This window comes from Anastrepha ludens, chromosome 3 (assembly GCF_028408465.1).
Source record: "Anastrepha ludens isolate Willacy chromosome 3, idAnaLude1.1, whole genome shotgun sequence".
NCBI lineage: Eukaryota > Metazoa > Arthropoda > Insecta > Diptera > Tephritidae > Anastrepha > Anastrepha ludens.
Genome location: NC_071499.1, coordinates 36,227,702 through 36,241,963, shown reverse-complemented (window position 1 = coordinate 36,241,963; position 14,262 = coordinate 36,227,702). Strand labels below are relative to the sequence as shown.

At 37.9% G+C, this 14,262-nt stretch overlaps 1 protein-coding gene across 1 annotated transcript; it reads left to right on the top strand.

Annotated features, from left to right (window-relative positions):
- The first annotated feature begins 1,762 nt into the window (after positions 1 to 1,762).
- LOC128856357 (uncharacterized) lies at positions 1,763 to 12,857 on the top strand. Its single transcript, XM_054091656.1, has 3 exons — positions 1,763 to 2,586; positions 11,625 to 11,819; positions 11,908 to 12,857. The coding sequence occupies exons 1-3, from the start codon at positions 1,894 to 1,896 to the stop codon at positions 12,238 to 12,240; spliced, it is 1,221 nt and encodes a 406-aa protein (XP_053947631.1). The 5' UTR covers positions 1,763 to 1,893; the 3' UTR covers positions 12,241 to 12,857.
- The last annotated feature ends 1,405 nt before the right edge of the window (positions 12,858 to 14,262 follow it).

The window sequence follows — 14,262 nt, the reverse complement described above, 5'->3', positions numbered from 1 at the left end:
TTCGGCTGCTTTTTTCTTCATATTAAAATAATGAAGAAGAATTCCCCGCAAAAACACATTATTTGGCACGAAATTCGACATTTTCAAGTGTGGTAAAAATATTGTTGTTTACGCTTCAAATAAAAAACTTATACTGACGTTTGTGCCTTACGACAGTAGCTCTCCAATGAATGTTTGGAAATGTGGATCGATGGAATAATAATCAAGTTACGCCATCTGTTGTAAAACCGCACGAACTTATAAATAGACCTATTATATAATTATTTTGTATTTTTTTGATTAAAAAACTGAAAAAACCACCGATTTTTAGAGGATCAAAATCAAAACGGCGCCATTTTGTAAATATTTTTTTATTTTGTAAATTATTTTATTATAGTAGCGGGACATAGTTACAGCCGATTTAAAATTTTTTTTGTTTTTGTGTTTCAGATAAATAGAAGAGCCAAAAGGGCTTGGATGTATGTAGATTTGAACCTACGCACTCGCGAATGGTAGTCACAACTCATTCGGCTACGGTGGTTCCCTGGTATACATCCACTATTTATAATCATTATGTTATTCCGCACATGACTGTTCCATTCGCCCGCCAACCAAATATTTTGTTTCATTAAACATCCTTAATCGGCGGCAAGCAAACAAGTGCGCTCATTCCCTTTTCGAGACGACATCGAGAACAACACCGTGCAAGAGCAAATCTCACAATGTTTTTCTCTAATAAGGCGTAAGTCTTGTAATTTTGATTATTTACTTTAATATAACAACAAAATTATAAAAAAAAATAAACCAACCATTTATTGTTCTAATCAAATTACTTTGCGTTTTTCTTTTAAAGAATAAAATAAATAAATAAACGACTGGCTATGAGACTGTCATCACTTGCGCTAGGTCATTTCATTAATATGTATCATAAAAGCAAAAATAAAAAAAATTCAAAAAAATTAATTTCTAATTAACTCTGATCAAATTTCCATTCATTAAATTGACCAAAACCGGCGAACTTCAGCTCTCTGCCAAAACTATTCGTTTATGTTACAAAATATTTACAAAATGTGAAATAAGGCATAAAAGTCGCATACATCCGTTGGTTTCTTTGTTCTTTTATTACATTTGTTGTGGTTACGTATACGCACCCGTGCACACGCAGGCATGCCTTTATATGTTTATTTGTACATGAATGTATATACACATGTAGTATTTAGTTCTTAAACGCTTAGCCGACTCCCGCTGCTTTGAAAATTGCCAATCAATGCCAATTAATAGCAACAACAAATATCCGCAGTGTTTTCAACTGCACACCGATCTGCGCCCGACCTGCGCCCGATCGTCGCTCGCAGCCGATTCCTCTCCCTGGCTAATTTATGATAAAGTAAACAAACAAGCAGATTTCATGGACTCCATGGCATAGCGCGGTGTATTTTCGAATACTTTTGATATTTTCTTAAAGTATATCTGCACTCTTTGCTTGTACTTTTTTCACTTTGATTTTTGGCATTTTCTTTTGGATTTTATAGTAAAACTTTCCTGTATTGTAGGTGTGTAAATGGTATGGGTGAGTACTCGCAATTCGCACAAGTGTTAAATGAAGAACAAACAAAGCAAAAAAAAAAAAAAAAAAAAAAAAAAACAAGAAAAGATAATCGAAAACACATAAAGTGTAGCGAAGTTATCGTGAAAGTGTGGAAAATGTCGGGAAAACGGCACGCCAGCATTTTTAGCACGAAAGTCTTGAACGATTTTAGTTGTAATTCAGAAAGCGGCGCGCACGATTCACATTTCTCGGTATACAGAGTTTAATCGAAAATTTTAAAATTTAATCTTGCAGTGTCTGACTTTTGTATCTTATATTTTATTTTTATACATAATTTTTTGTTTGTTTTTGTAATTTGGAAGAATATGTCTGCTCATATTGGATTCGAAGTGAAGAATGAAAAAAATCACACAAATCAAGTGAAACCATATAATAACGCGCCAAATGATGTACGATTCGAAATAACTGACAATTTTAAACATGATCGAGTGCGTTTCAAAAATACCCCTCCTACCATTATTGTGCCTACACATAATTCGCATAAAAATGTGCCAAAAAATTTAGCAACACAGTTGAAAGAGAGCGGTAACAAAAGTGAATCTAAACACATTTCAAACATTTTAACCGTTAATGATACAAAAAATGATTTCGTCATACAAATCAAAAATGACACAAAGCATAAACGAAAAAGTGACGCAAAACTCACACCTAGCACACATTCGACACTTTCGAAAGCCGAATCAAAAACCTCCTTAAAAAGTGATCACAAAATTTTGATAAAATCAGATTCAAAATCGACTATACGTAGTGGTGAATCTAAAAACGACTTGAAATCACTCTCGGGTACCTTACCGAGGCGGGAGTCCAATGACACAGTGAAAGGTAATAGTTTGAATAGAACGCTGCAGAAGGTGGATTCTAGAGCGACGCTGAAAAGTGAAACGATCTCAACGACAAGCGTTCCAAGCAGCACGCATGGCAAAAAGAGTCTGGAGTCGATGACGGATGAGGAGATCGTCGAGGAAAATCTAAAAGAATTGCTCGAAAACAAAAATCGTGTAAGTTTTTAGATAAATAGCATAGCGTGACCATCTCCTTTGAATAAAGCAAAGCAGTTTATAGAAAATAATGATCTCTTAGCCAAAAAAGCAAAAAAACAAATAAACGCTGAATTAAAATGTTGACGCCATTTGTTGTTGCGCGCTCAGTTTTGAAATTCAAAGTGAAATTAGTTAAAGATTTTCTGACGAATACGCCCAGATTCGCCTTCCTCGACAGCACTGAAGAGGTCGCCCAAATAGGGCGTCCAAAATTAACATAATTTATTAAATCCACAGGTGGGTCATAGAAGACTCAGGAGTGTAAAGGAGCTCCAGTGGTATGACACTGGGGCTATTCAGGCGAAAGTGTGTCGGTTGACAGCCACTCAACCTAACCTAAACCTCAAATACAAAAAAATAAAAATATATAATTGGCGCTTACACTTTTGTTAGGTGTTTGACCGAGCTCCTTCTCGTATTTGTGGCGTGCATCTTGACCTACAGTTTTAAGCCGCCTCCGAACGCTAATGGTTTTTATGAGGAGCTTTTGGCATGGCAGAAATACACTCGGAGGTTTACCATTGCCTGCCGATGGGGGAACGCTATTAGAAAAAACTTGCTATTTCATGCACGCAAATTCGAATCTACGCATTGTCGAATGGCAGTCACACACCAACCTATTCGGCTACGGCGGCTAACCTACGAATACTTCTGTATAATACGAGAGTTGCTTCTTATATTTTTGGTCTTCTGCACTTATCCTACCTTCAGGCCCCATCTGATGTCTTCATTGGAAAATTTGTTATATTTTACCTTAAACTTACTCAGAGAATTCAACCGTGAACTTTTTCGTGCGACTATTTTTCACAATTTTCGACGCAGTTTAACTTCGTTAACAATGCTTCGTTGAACTAAGATCTGCATACCGCGAGCAAGCAGAAACCTCTATCGCCATAAAAAACTAGTGGTACTATGAATTCCCTCGTGTTAGGTGTTCACTTACCGCTGAATTTTGGTTCAGTGTTTGTATTCACATGCCATGACATTGAGGCTTCCTTGGGTATTTGGATGACAAGCATTAATAAGATGTTGCAGACCACCTTGGGTTAAAAAAAATAATAAAAGAAATAAATAATTTAAAAAACTCCCAGGAAACGCTCTGAAAACGCAATCGGACGAAATGCTTCAAAAATTGGTTTAAAAGAATGTAAAAATATATTGATCATCAAGAGAAACATTAAAAAAGATACTCGTTTTCAACCTCGATTTTTCCATTATTAGGCCAGAAATATAAATAGCAACCCTAATACAAAGGGAATGAAAATCCGTAATCGACGACAAGCACCGTAGCGGCGCATGTGATGTCTGAAACCCTTCAATTTAGCAGTACGCTTGTACTCCTGAATGTATTTCATGCCAAAAAATGTGGTTTGAGCGCATCTAACACTTATTTAGGCGTCCAAAAACTTTTCGCTTTTATTTTGCTTTTGATCTGCGGATCATATATCAATTCGATATTTTCAGTGCACAAATACTCGTTTGTTTGAGTTTGATTTGTAAGACCTATCAAGACCTATCACTCTCGTAATAGGACGTTCGTATTTTTCTTCCATTTCTGGCTAACAAATGGTGTTATACCAAACGCACGAGACAAACTCCATTATTCCGAAAAAAACAAGCGATCTTTTGCTTGAAAATCTTTCGTGCGTGAACAACTTTTTTGGATTTGGACGAGCTTAAAAGGTCAGACTATAAAGTCGATTATTGTCTCGTTTCGCACTCATATGCATTGATCCACAAATTGTCGCCTGTCAGCATCTTAGAGGCGTCTTTTGATGCACCAAGATAAAATTTGGTCAATATATCTCTGTTGCAATCGGTATGGGCCTTTGTTGAGCGATTACCAATCTACAACTATCCAGCGCATAGAAATCTTTTTGAAGGTCAAATGTTCATGCAATCTTGCATGTACGCAAATCGAACTAGTGCGCAGGTAAGCCTCTAGCTTAGGGTACGTCCAGGATTTTTTTTCTGGCACCACTACTGCTTAGACGATCTTCACAAATTCGTATCTACTGTTTATCGAAGCGCGACTACGATTGTATTCGGAGAGCTAGTAAAATACAGCCGTGGCTCATCGTCAAAAGTTGTTGGTTGATTCTTATTGTTTAATTATAAATTCACGTTGAACGTCATAAAAAATCATCATATGAGAATTGAATTCAATTAAACATTTCAGTATTTACCATCACAGTGTTAGTTGAGACATAAAGAGTTTTGAAGTCGACACTCATTGGAATCAGTGGGGCACTTCGAACGACTCCTGTTCTGGTGGTCAACGCAATGTTAAATGTGGTACCCGTAGACATCGCAGACAATTGCTGCGTACCGTAATCAAACTGAGGGGTTCGAGGGCTATAGGATCAATCTCACTTATGGGCACTCAAGCATTCTTAGAACCTTTGAGTTCATCCCCCTGTCAGCAGATCAATGTATACCCTCACTTAGTCCAACCGGAACTTTCTCCACTCATATTTCATCAAGGGAAGAGTGGACGGGTGGTTACACTTCGGAACAGGGCCTGGTGAACTTGTTCACGGATGGATCGAAGTTGGAAGGGAAGGTTGGCGGAGGAGTTTTTTGCGAGGAGCTCCCTTTCAGACTCAAATTCAGGTTACCTGGCCACTGCAGTGTATTCCAGGTAGAGGTAGCCGCAGTTCTTGGCTGCTCACAGGCATCTTGGCTCTTACTTCTTTGCTATGTCTGTTGATATAGCTAGCGTTGACATTAAAAATCTAACGCAAGCGCAGCACAGTTATCGTTCATAATCCACACACTCTAAACCCATCCTCCTAACCATAGCACCACCACCTCTCCCCGCCCTCTCCTTCGGTTTCCTCTTTCACCTTAGCTCCTTCATAATGGTATCACAAAGGACGAATCCGTTTATCTTCGTTCAAGTGTGCCCATTTCTTGGGTAACCATTCCAACCTAACCTAACTGCTTATTTCTCTTCCTCTTCCCTACAACTTCTGCAGTATTCATGAGAAAATACTCCTAGCCTAGAACAGCCTAGCCTACCTAACAGCCAATGACCGGGGACACAATCCACGGCCTCCGAGATGTTCTCTCTTGAGAGGTCCCGCAAATCGTCTGACCTTTTCCTATCTATTCGCGACCAAACTATCCTGGCTGTGAACCAGTATTTTCTTCTCTCCATGCTCTATTGGCCTCTTGAAGAATATTTTTTGTTATGCTTAAGTTGCAAATCGCCATAGGAATTCCAATATTGCCTCTGTTTTGAAGTAGTGGAAGATTAGTACCTGGCTGGCTCAACAGCCTTGCAATTTCCTTCAATATCTCTAAGTCCCAGTACTCATATTAGACTGCCACTGAAGATGGTGCTAATATCATTTAGAGCTATCAGGCATTCCTGAGCAACCTTTGATCTTCTTGATTTGAGTTTGCCACTCTTTTCTTGAAGGGATGTTAGTATTGAAGGGCCTGTTGAAGGTGAGTTTAGGGAAAGAGTAATCGACTTAAAACTACCCATAGTATGTAAGAACACGCCTAGTAACGTCAGTAAAAAAATCTCACGATTTACGAATAAGCAGGTGGAAAGTGGCGCAAAATTAATCATCCAAGGTTTTTTTTGTATAACTCTTTTACTAAACAAAAAAAATTGAGTGGTAGAAATCTTTATTTTCACCTTTACGCGCTCCATTGCTTGTCATTTTGCTTATTGCAGTTGTCTAATTCACAAGTGTCAAACCTGACTGATGTACAACGCAACATGCAAAAATTATAAATTTTCCGATAGGGTGATTAATTTACAAGTCTATTCTTGTTATCAAAAAACTTTGTCAAATTCAAAGAAATTTCATTCATCCTAGTACAAATATATCTATGCATGTGCATGTAAGCGAAAGTAAAGGGTGAACAGATTGGATATACTTTTTTCAATAGGCGATCACGTGTGGCTACTGTCAAACTAAACACTTAGTTTTTTCAGTATTCATTGACATTTCATCATGGAATGACTTACGCCTCAACAACGTTTACAAATCGCACAATTGTATTACGAAAATCGACTCTCTGTGAAAAGTGTTCATCGCGCTACATCAATAACCCCAACCCCATGCCATGCAAGAACAGCCATTACATCCATTGAAAATAATCGTTTGGTGAAGCCAATGGGCTGGAGGAATCATCGGCTCATAGTTCTTCAAAGACAAGGCTAACGCCAATGTAACAGTGAATGGCGAACGCTATCCCGCCACGATAAACGACTTTTTGATGCCGAAAATTAAACCCCGTGAGCTCTACATTATTTGGTTCCAACAAGATGGCACTACAGTAGATTCTGTTTTTATGCGGTAGATACGTTCCGCAAGAAACAGCATAAAAAAAGAACAGCATAAAAAAGCTACTAGTTCTATAGTGCTGAAACCGCATAAATCTGAAATAATGTAATAAAATCGCATAAAAAAGGGCACTAGTCCCATATTATAACTATAGATACATTCCATAGACCGCATGAATCTGAAATAATTAAATAAAATCGCATAAACAAAATATTATATTTTTGAAAATTATATCTTTATTTAAGAAACGTCAGAATCGAAAAATAAATTTAAGTCCGAAATAGAATCAGACAATACCCACATATTGCGCGTTCGTTTAGGATTTGGCGTAAAATCACTTTCGTCACTTGAGGAAATGTACACGTCTGATCTAGATAGTTATGCAGGCGGTTCCATACTTGTAGGGTTAGCATTTCTGATGTAATCTGTGATGAGTTTTTGCTTACCTGGTTTAGAATCTTGTTTATATGTACAATTCCCGATAGGTCGACATGCATTTTGTAATTTAAAAAAAAACCGCACTATTTCAAAACCGCATAAAAAAAAGCCGCATAAAAACAGAACCTACTGTACTTGCCATACGTGAAACAATTGAATTACTGCTTCGTCGTTTCGGTGAACAATTTATCTCTCGCCTTGGACCAATGGATTGGCCACCTTGAGCTTTTATTTGTGGAGGGATGTATAGTCAAAATACGTTCTGGTTGAACCAGCTTTGATTGAGGCATTCGTTGGAAGCCAACATTACTAAAGTTATTCACGAGATTTCGACCGAAGTCCTCCAGCGCGTCATTCAAAATTGGTATTTACGAATGACCGAATTACGGCGTAGTTGCGGCCACCATTTGAAAGGGATTATCTTTAAAAAGTAAATGTCTTGAGTGATTTTACTCAAAAATAATAAAGATTGTCTAATAAATTTTAATTTTCATTGTTTCCTCATAAATTCCAATACCTCTAAATTAATCACCCATGCATATGTGCAATATTTATATGTATATTATAAGTATACAATTTTTAATTTTGCACGCACATTACATCTTATTCAGTAAACAAACACATTCCACTCACTGACCGAAGGATTGCAAATTGATGGACCTGTCAAAATTGATGAAAATCCATGCCGTAAGACATTGAAAACTCAATTGATTTATTATTCAATAAATTTTTCCAGCCACTACTGCTTTTTTTGTTTTTGTACTGAAAATATTTGGTATGAGCGCATCACTTTATAATTAGAAAATCGAATTTATGTAGATAATAAATCAATGTTTTATGATAGTCGAAGTGAATCATAAAAATTTGCAATATGCTGCGCTAGAGTTCTAGTCCATTTAGAAAAAAATTGCGTGGCTCTAAATAATTGACACGTAAACGTCTGATAGGTTTTTGGCCGAGCTCCTCCTATTTGTGGCGTGGCTGCTCGACTCGTTCCAAGGGAGTTGAATTTCTTTCAAAAAATTCATCGGAAGAAGGTGGCTAAAGACATGCTTGAGCAAGTGACAAGTGAATTCGCACCCAACGTTTATCCAGCGCATCATAGCAGGTGATGAGACATGGATATATGAGTTTGACATGCAAACCAGTCAACAGTCAACAGGCGGCTAAATGGCCGAATGAGTCGAAACCCAAGAACCCACGTCAAAGTCGGTTAAAAGTGAAAGTCATGCTACTCGTTTTCTTTGATTATCATGGAGTTGTGCTCTCGGTATTCGTTCCAAATGGTTCTACAGCAAATAAAGAATATTATTTGGAAGTTATGCGACATTTGAGAGAGAATGTACGTAGGAAACGGCCCAATTTGTGGAAAGAAAACTCATGGATCTTGCACCATGATAACGCATCGTTTCGCAAGGCTCATATTGTGAACACTTTTTTGGATTTAGCCTCCTCTGACTTTTTCCTTTTCCCAAAACTTAAATTGCCACTCCGCGGGTGCCGTTTTGAGTCGATAGAGGTCATCAAGAAGAATTCGCTGAAGCAGCTGAAGAAGATCTCTTCAAACGCGTTTAAAAGGTGCTTTGATGACTGGACTAATCATTAGTATATGGAGCTTCAATGGAGCCTATTTCTAAGGCGACAAAATAAATTTTGATGATTAAACAATTATTTTGCGCTCTATTGAACAATTCCCGGTACTTTTTTGACAGAATGTATAAAGGTCATCTGCGTGGGTAATATGTTTAAAGAATTTGTGTTCTTTTATTACTTTAAATTTATTAAAAACAATCAAGAGGAAGGCCTCCTCTGCGGTGAAAATATCAGGTGGAGAAGGAGTTGGCTTCACTTGGTGTGTCCAACCGGCACCGGTTCGCACGAGAAAGAAATGATTGGCGCGCTTAGTTAAGTTCGGCCAAAATCACTTAACTGGTAATCGCGCCAATCAAGAAGGAGAAAAATCAAAAGAGGTACCACTGAAAGAGGGGACACTTGAGCAATGCTGTTTTCAAATTTAAATATGTTTGAGAAATTATTGCTTGTGCAAAAATTTTTTTTTATAAAATTTATAATTTTGTATCCAAGCTTGCATTCTATTAGTTGATCAATGACGGTGTGTATTACATGTATGTTTTGTATGTATGTATCATCCATAAATTATGGTATGAAATCTAAAGAGTTCAATGTTGAATGATGAGTAAAGTTGAAAGTATTCAGCATGACTCACAAATAGTACCTGGAAAAACGGAATGAAAAACATATTCATAATCTTGTTTGGGTATTAGCAACTAAACATTTTTGCCAGCTCCAATTAAACTACATAATTTGTGAATAATCTTATGAAAGTGTGGTGCACAAAATAGGAATCGTGTGCAACTTATGTGGGTGGTTAGTCACATTTTAATACATTTTTAAAATGTTATTCTATGTGCATACTTGTTTATGTACATACATACATACATACGTATGAATAGTAGGAAAGCAATGACCGCATGTGGTATTCAGCGGGAAAGTAGTAGGAATGTAGGAGGATGTAGAAATTAAACACAAATTCATACAATTTTATTTCTTTATATTTTAGGGGTCTAAAGAAACTTCATTAGTGGAATATGTCAACTATTGGAACTATTGGATAACATCCAAGAAACATAAACGGACTCTTCCTTAGAACTTTTTTATTCATTACAAAATCATAAGTAAGATGTAAAAGGTGGTTAAGTTCCAAGAACCGGTGTTGATTTTGAATAAATACATCTTTTTTAGGAAATGATTGTCACTTCTGATTTATTAAGATAATATTGGTATGGCTCAATTACGTATGGAACAAAATATCGGCCAGATGGTCTCGGCGGTACACCTCCATCCGATGGTCCAAATTTTCGATGACGCTGAGGCATAATGGAGGTTCTACGCCGTTAATGTGCCGAATTATCTCATCCTTTAGCTCTTGAATTGTTGCTGCCTTATCGACGTACACCTTTTCTTTCAAATAACCCCAAAGAAAGAAGTCCAACTGTGTCAAATCACATGCTCTTGGCGGCTAATTGACATTGTTTCGTTAGCTGTGTGACAAGTGGCACCGTCCTGTTGAAACCACATATCGTCCGCATCCATATCTTCCAATTCGGGTCATAAAAAGTTCGTTATCATCTCACGATAGCGAACACTATTCACAGTAACTTCCTGACCTGCCTCTTTTTGAAAAAAATACGGCCGTGAATAGTAGAATGATGTCACCGGCCCATTAACCGCAGCAAACAGTCACACTTTGTGGGTGCATTGGTTTTTCGGCAATCACTCTTGGATTATTATTCGCCCAAATGCGGCAATTCTGCTTATTGACGAATCCACTGAGGTGAAAATGTGCCTCATCGCTGAAAATCATTTTCTTCGAAAATTGGTCATTGCAACAGTGAACATTTCCTGCCACCATTCTGGCCATTGAAGACGCTTGAAATAGTCAAGAGGCTTAGTTCTTGAGTCAATTGCACCTTGTAAGCAAGTAAATGCAAGTCTTTATACATAGTATTTATCAACGACGAGCGTGAGAGGTGCAATTGTTGGGCACGACGACGAGTTGAGGTGGACGGCTCTTCAACCACACTATCGCGAACAGCAGCAAGATTTTCTGCAGTACGAGCTGTACGAGCATGCACTGGAGTTTTTACATCTCCTACAGACCCACTTTGCTCAAACTTTTGCACAATTTTTCCGATTGTACGCACATTTGGACGATTAAATTGACCGAAAAAATCACGAAGTGCCCGATATGCATTTTGATTTGAACGCCCGTTTTCATAATAAGCCTGAATAACTTTAACGCGTTGCTCGATTGTGTATCTTTCCATAGATCAAATTGAGTTAGTCTGAAATTGAAAAATTTCAAATGAAATGTAGAAAAAACTTGACGTTTAGGTGTGGTTCACGTTCAATATCGGCCTTTGAAATTTAACCACCCTTTACAATCTTATGAGACTACCCTTACTTTAGTGCACAAACATTTACAACAAATATTTATCTGCGAGTCCAATTTATGATGTGAACTCGAATATTTATAGTTGAAAATAGAAAGATATCTGCTCACAAAAAACTCAAACTCATGACCTTCAGGTGAAAGTGCACTATTCACTATTGATTGCCATTTAATTACAAAATATGAACTGACTACTGTGTCACTACAATTTAAGTTTCTAATTTGCTAATTAAATTACACTTCACTACTACATACATACCAATTATTATTTATGTTCGCAGGAGGAGCGCAAAGCCAATGGACGCCTGATAGCGCTGATTGTTGCGTTTTTGGTCATTTTCATTGCTCTCTACAATTCGTGGCTGAAGGATGCACGTGGCCTGGCTGGCATCCTAGTCCCGGCGTTAATTATGATATCTTATGCTGGATGGGTGGTGTTGTTGGCGAAGCGCGACAAACAACGTCAAGTATTGTTTGTGAGTATCCATAGGTTGTAATTACATTAATTGTTTAGAAGCACCTGACTGATACTAATAGTCCTAATATTTTTTCCTTTCATTACAGGAAAAGCATTTAGAAGAAGTTATGGAACGCAACAAAATTGAATTGGCGAGAAAGGCAAAACTCATAAAGAAAAAGAAGCAAATCGAAGAGGCAAAGCGCAAAGAGAATGAGAAAGCCGCTAAGCAACAACGGCTGGGGCATCGGCCCAGTTTCCGAGAGAAACTCTTCGGTGTGCGTACGCCGGCATTACAGCCTTCAACTAACTTACTGACAATTGCCGTCACTGCAGCGGCGCCATCACAAATTGTTGTAGAATCAAGTAAGAAGCACTTGCAGCGTATGGATGCTTTAGTGCTGCCACATCCGCCTGTGCGTACGAGTTCCATACCGTAGTGGTAGAAATATGAATATGGAGAAATATTCATAAACAGGAAAGCTGCTAAAAGTGTTGTGTTGTGGCAGGAAGTGAGCGTAGTTGTTAAAAAACTATACAAAAATATGATTAAACGAAGTTTTTCACATTAATAAATTTTACACAAATTTTTTAAAACCTTTTTGGTATATCAAAAATTGTATGTTTATATTTCTTGTACCTATATCATAAATTTTTCATTATTTTGCGTGCTTACTTTCATAAACACAATCAATGATAGATAAATTCATTAAAAATGTGCTAAATATACAAATCCAAAAATACTCGCCTTTGAACACAAATTTTATTTACTTAAAATTTTGCTACCAATTAACGAAAAAATTCCGTCCACTTTATATGTTTTTCTTTGTAGTCATTCTACTGTGCGGATTGGTGTTTCCTTAAGCATTTTTTTTTCGAGGTGCTATATGCTCTTGTATCTCATGCAGTTATTTTAGACACAAATACATTTACTTCTTAAGCTCTAAACATGCAGGCATACATACAAAGATATGTACGTTTGTAGTTAAGTAAATATAATTTCAATTGCTGAAACTACGATATATTACGTTTATACTTAATTTCTACTCCTCTAAGATTACAAATTTACTGTTATTTAAATAAATTTTAATTTATCAAATAAGATACTTGAAAGATTTTTCTTTTATTTTATTTTCTTATATTTTTTCTTTTTATTCTGTTGAGAGTAGATTGCCTTCTTTATAAATTTCCAATATGGTGATACAGACAGAAGCGTGGAAAGATTTCTGTAGTTCCATAGAATCAACCAAAGATACGGCCAGACTGAGTAAGCTTTTACCCAAAGAACACTCCTGTCCTTCTTTCTTGAAGTAAGACAACGGAGAATGGACAAAATCCTCGGCCGATACATTGGATTATCTCATAAACACACATTTCCCAGGCAACACAGAATATATTGAGAGCAATATTAATAGTGTTCAAACATCCAACTAGTCATCCAATAGAATCAATCACATGAACAGGGTTTGATTGAAAAGTAATGAGCCTTCCCACACGGAGCGTCTGCCAAGCGATCAACCAAATCGGCTGGTGGGGGAAAATGATCGTTGGGCTTTCCCCTTCCATTAGAAACCGGTCCGAGTTCGCTAGCAACAGCGGTGCAGTCAACATCGCTCCGCGCGTGAAAGCTCGTTTAAAAGTGTGTTAGGATTTTGCAGTGGCGAAAATGCAGCGATCTTTGGAGCAACGTTACTCGATCAAATTTTGCGTAAAGCTAAACAAAACGAGTAGCGAATCCATTGGGCTACTCAAGGAGGCTTACGGGGACCAATCTCTGTTCAGTGCCCAGGTAAAACGGTGGCACAAGTCGTTCAAGGAAGGCCGGGAGGACGTCGAAGACGAACAGCGATCATCTTTTTCGACTCTCGAGGCATCGTCCACAAGGAGCTTGTACATCCAGGAAGCACTGTGAATGCGGCATTTTACAATGAAGTGCTCCTTCGGCTGAAAAACTGTGTCGCCCGGGTTCGGCCCGACCTCGTCAACAATTGGACCCTTCATCACGACAATGTGCCGGTGCACACCGCCTTCGTCTGCCCCTCTGCATTGGCCAAGATGGGGGTTCCGGTGCTTCCCCACCCTTCTTACAGCCCAGACCTGTCCCCTCCTGACTTCTTCTTGTTCTGGCGCCTGAAAAGAAAGCTGAAGGGGAGGCGTTTCGACTCCATCGAGGGAATCCAAAAAACTGTAACAACCGAATTGAACGCGATTCCGGTGGATGAGTTAAAAAAATGTTACTGCTAACAGCGGTGTATTGACGCTCAAGGGTCCTATTTTGAAGAATATTAGTTGTATAAGCCAAAAGGTTTTGTGGCATAGAATAAAAACAATGCTCACTAGTCGCTTTTCTCGATCCTTAATTGAGATTCTTAATATATTAGGCACAGACATAGGTCTCAACGAATGGAAAGAGAACATGCTTAAAACTAGAATAATCATCGCACAGGTAGGCAGCAGCATGG

What these genes read in the sequence shown, in the direction of transcription:
- LOC128856357 (XM_054091656.1), top strand. Translation starts at nt 1,894, where the DNA reads ATGTCTGCTCATATTGGATTCGAAGTGAAGAATGAAAAAAATCACACA. An exon ending in TGCTCGAAAACAAAAATCGT is followed by an intron (nt 2,587 to 11,624) that starts GTAAGTTTTTAG and finishes TTATGTTCGCAG; the next exon opens with GAGGAGCGCAAAGCCAATGG. An exon ending in AACAACGTCAAGTATTGTTT is followed by an intron (nt 11,820 to 11,907) that starts GTGAGTATCCAT and finishes CTTTCATTACAG; the next exon opens with GAAAAGCATTTAGAAGAAGT.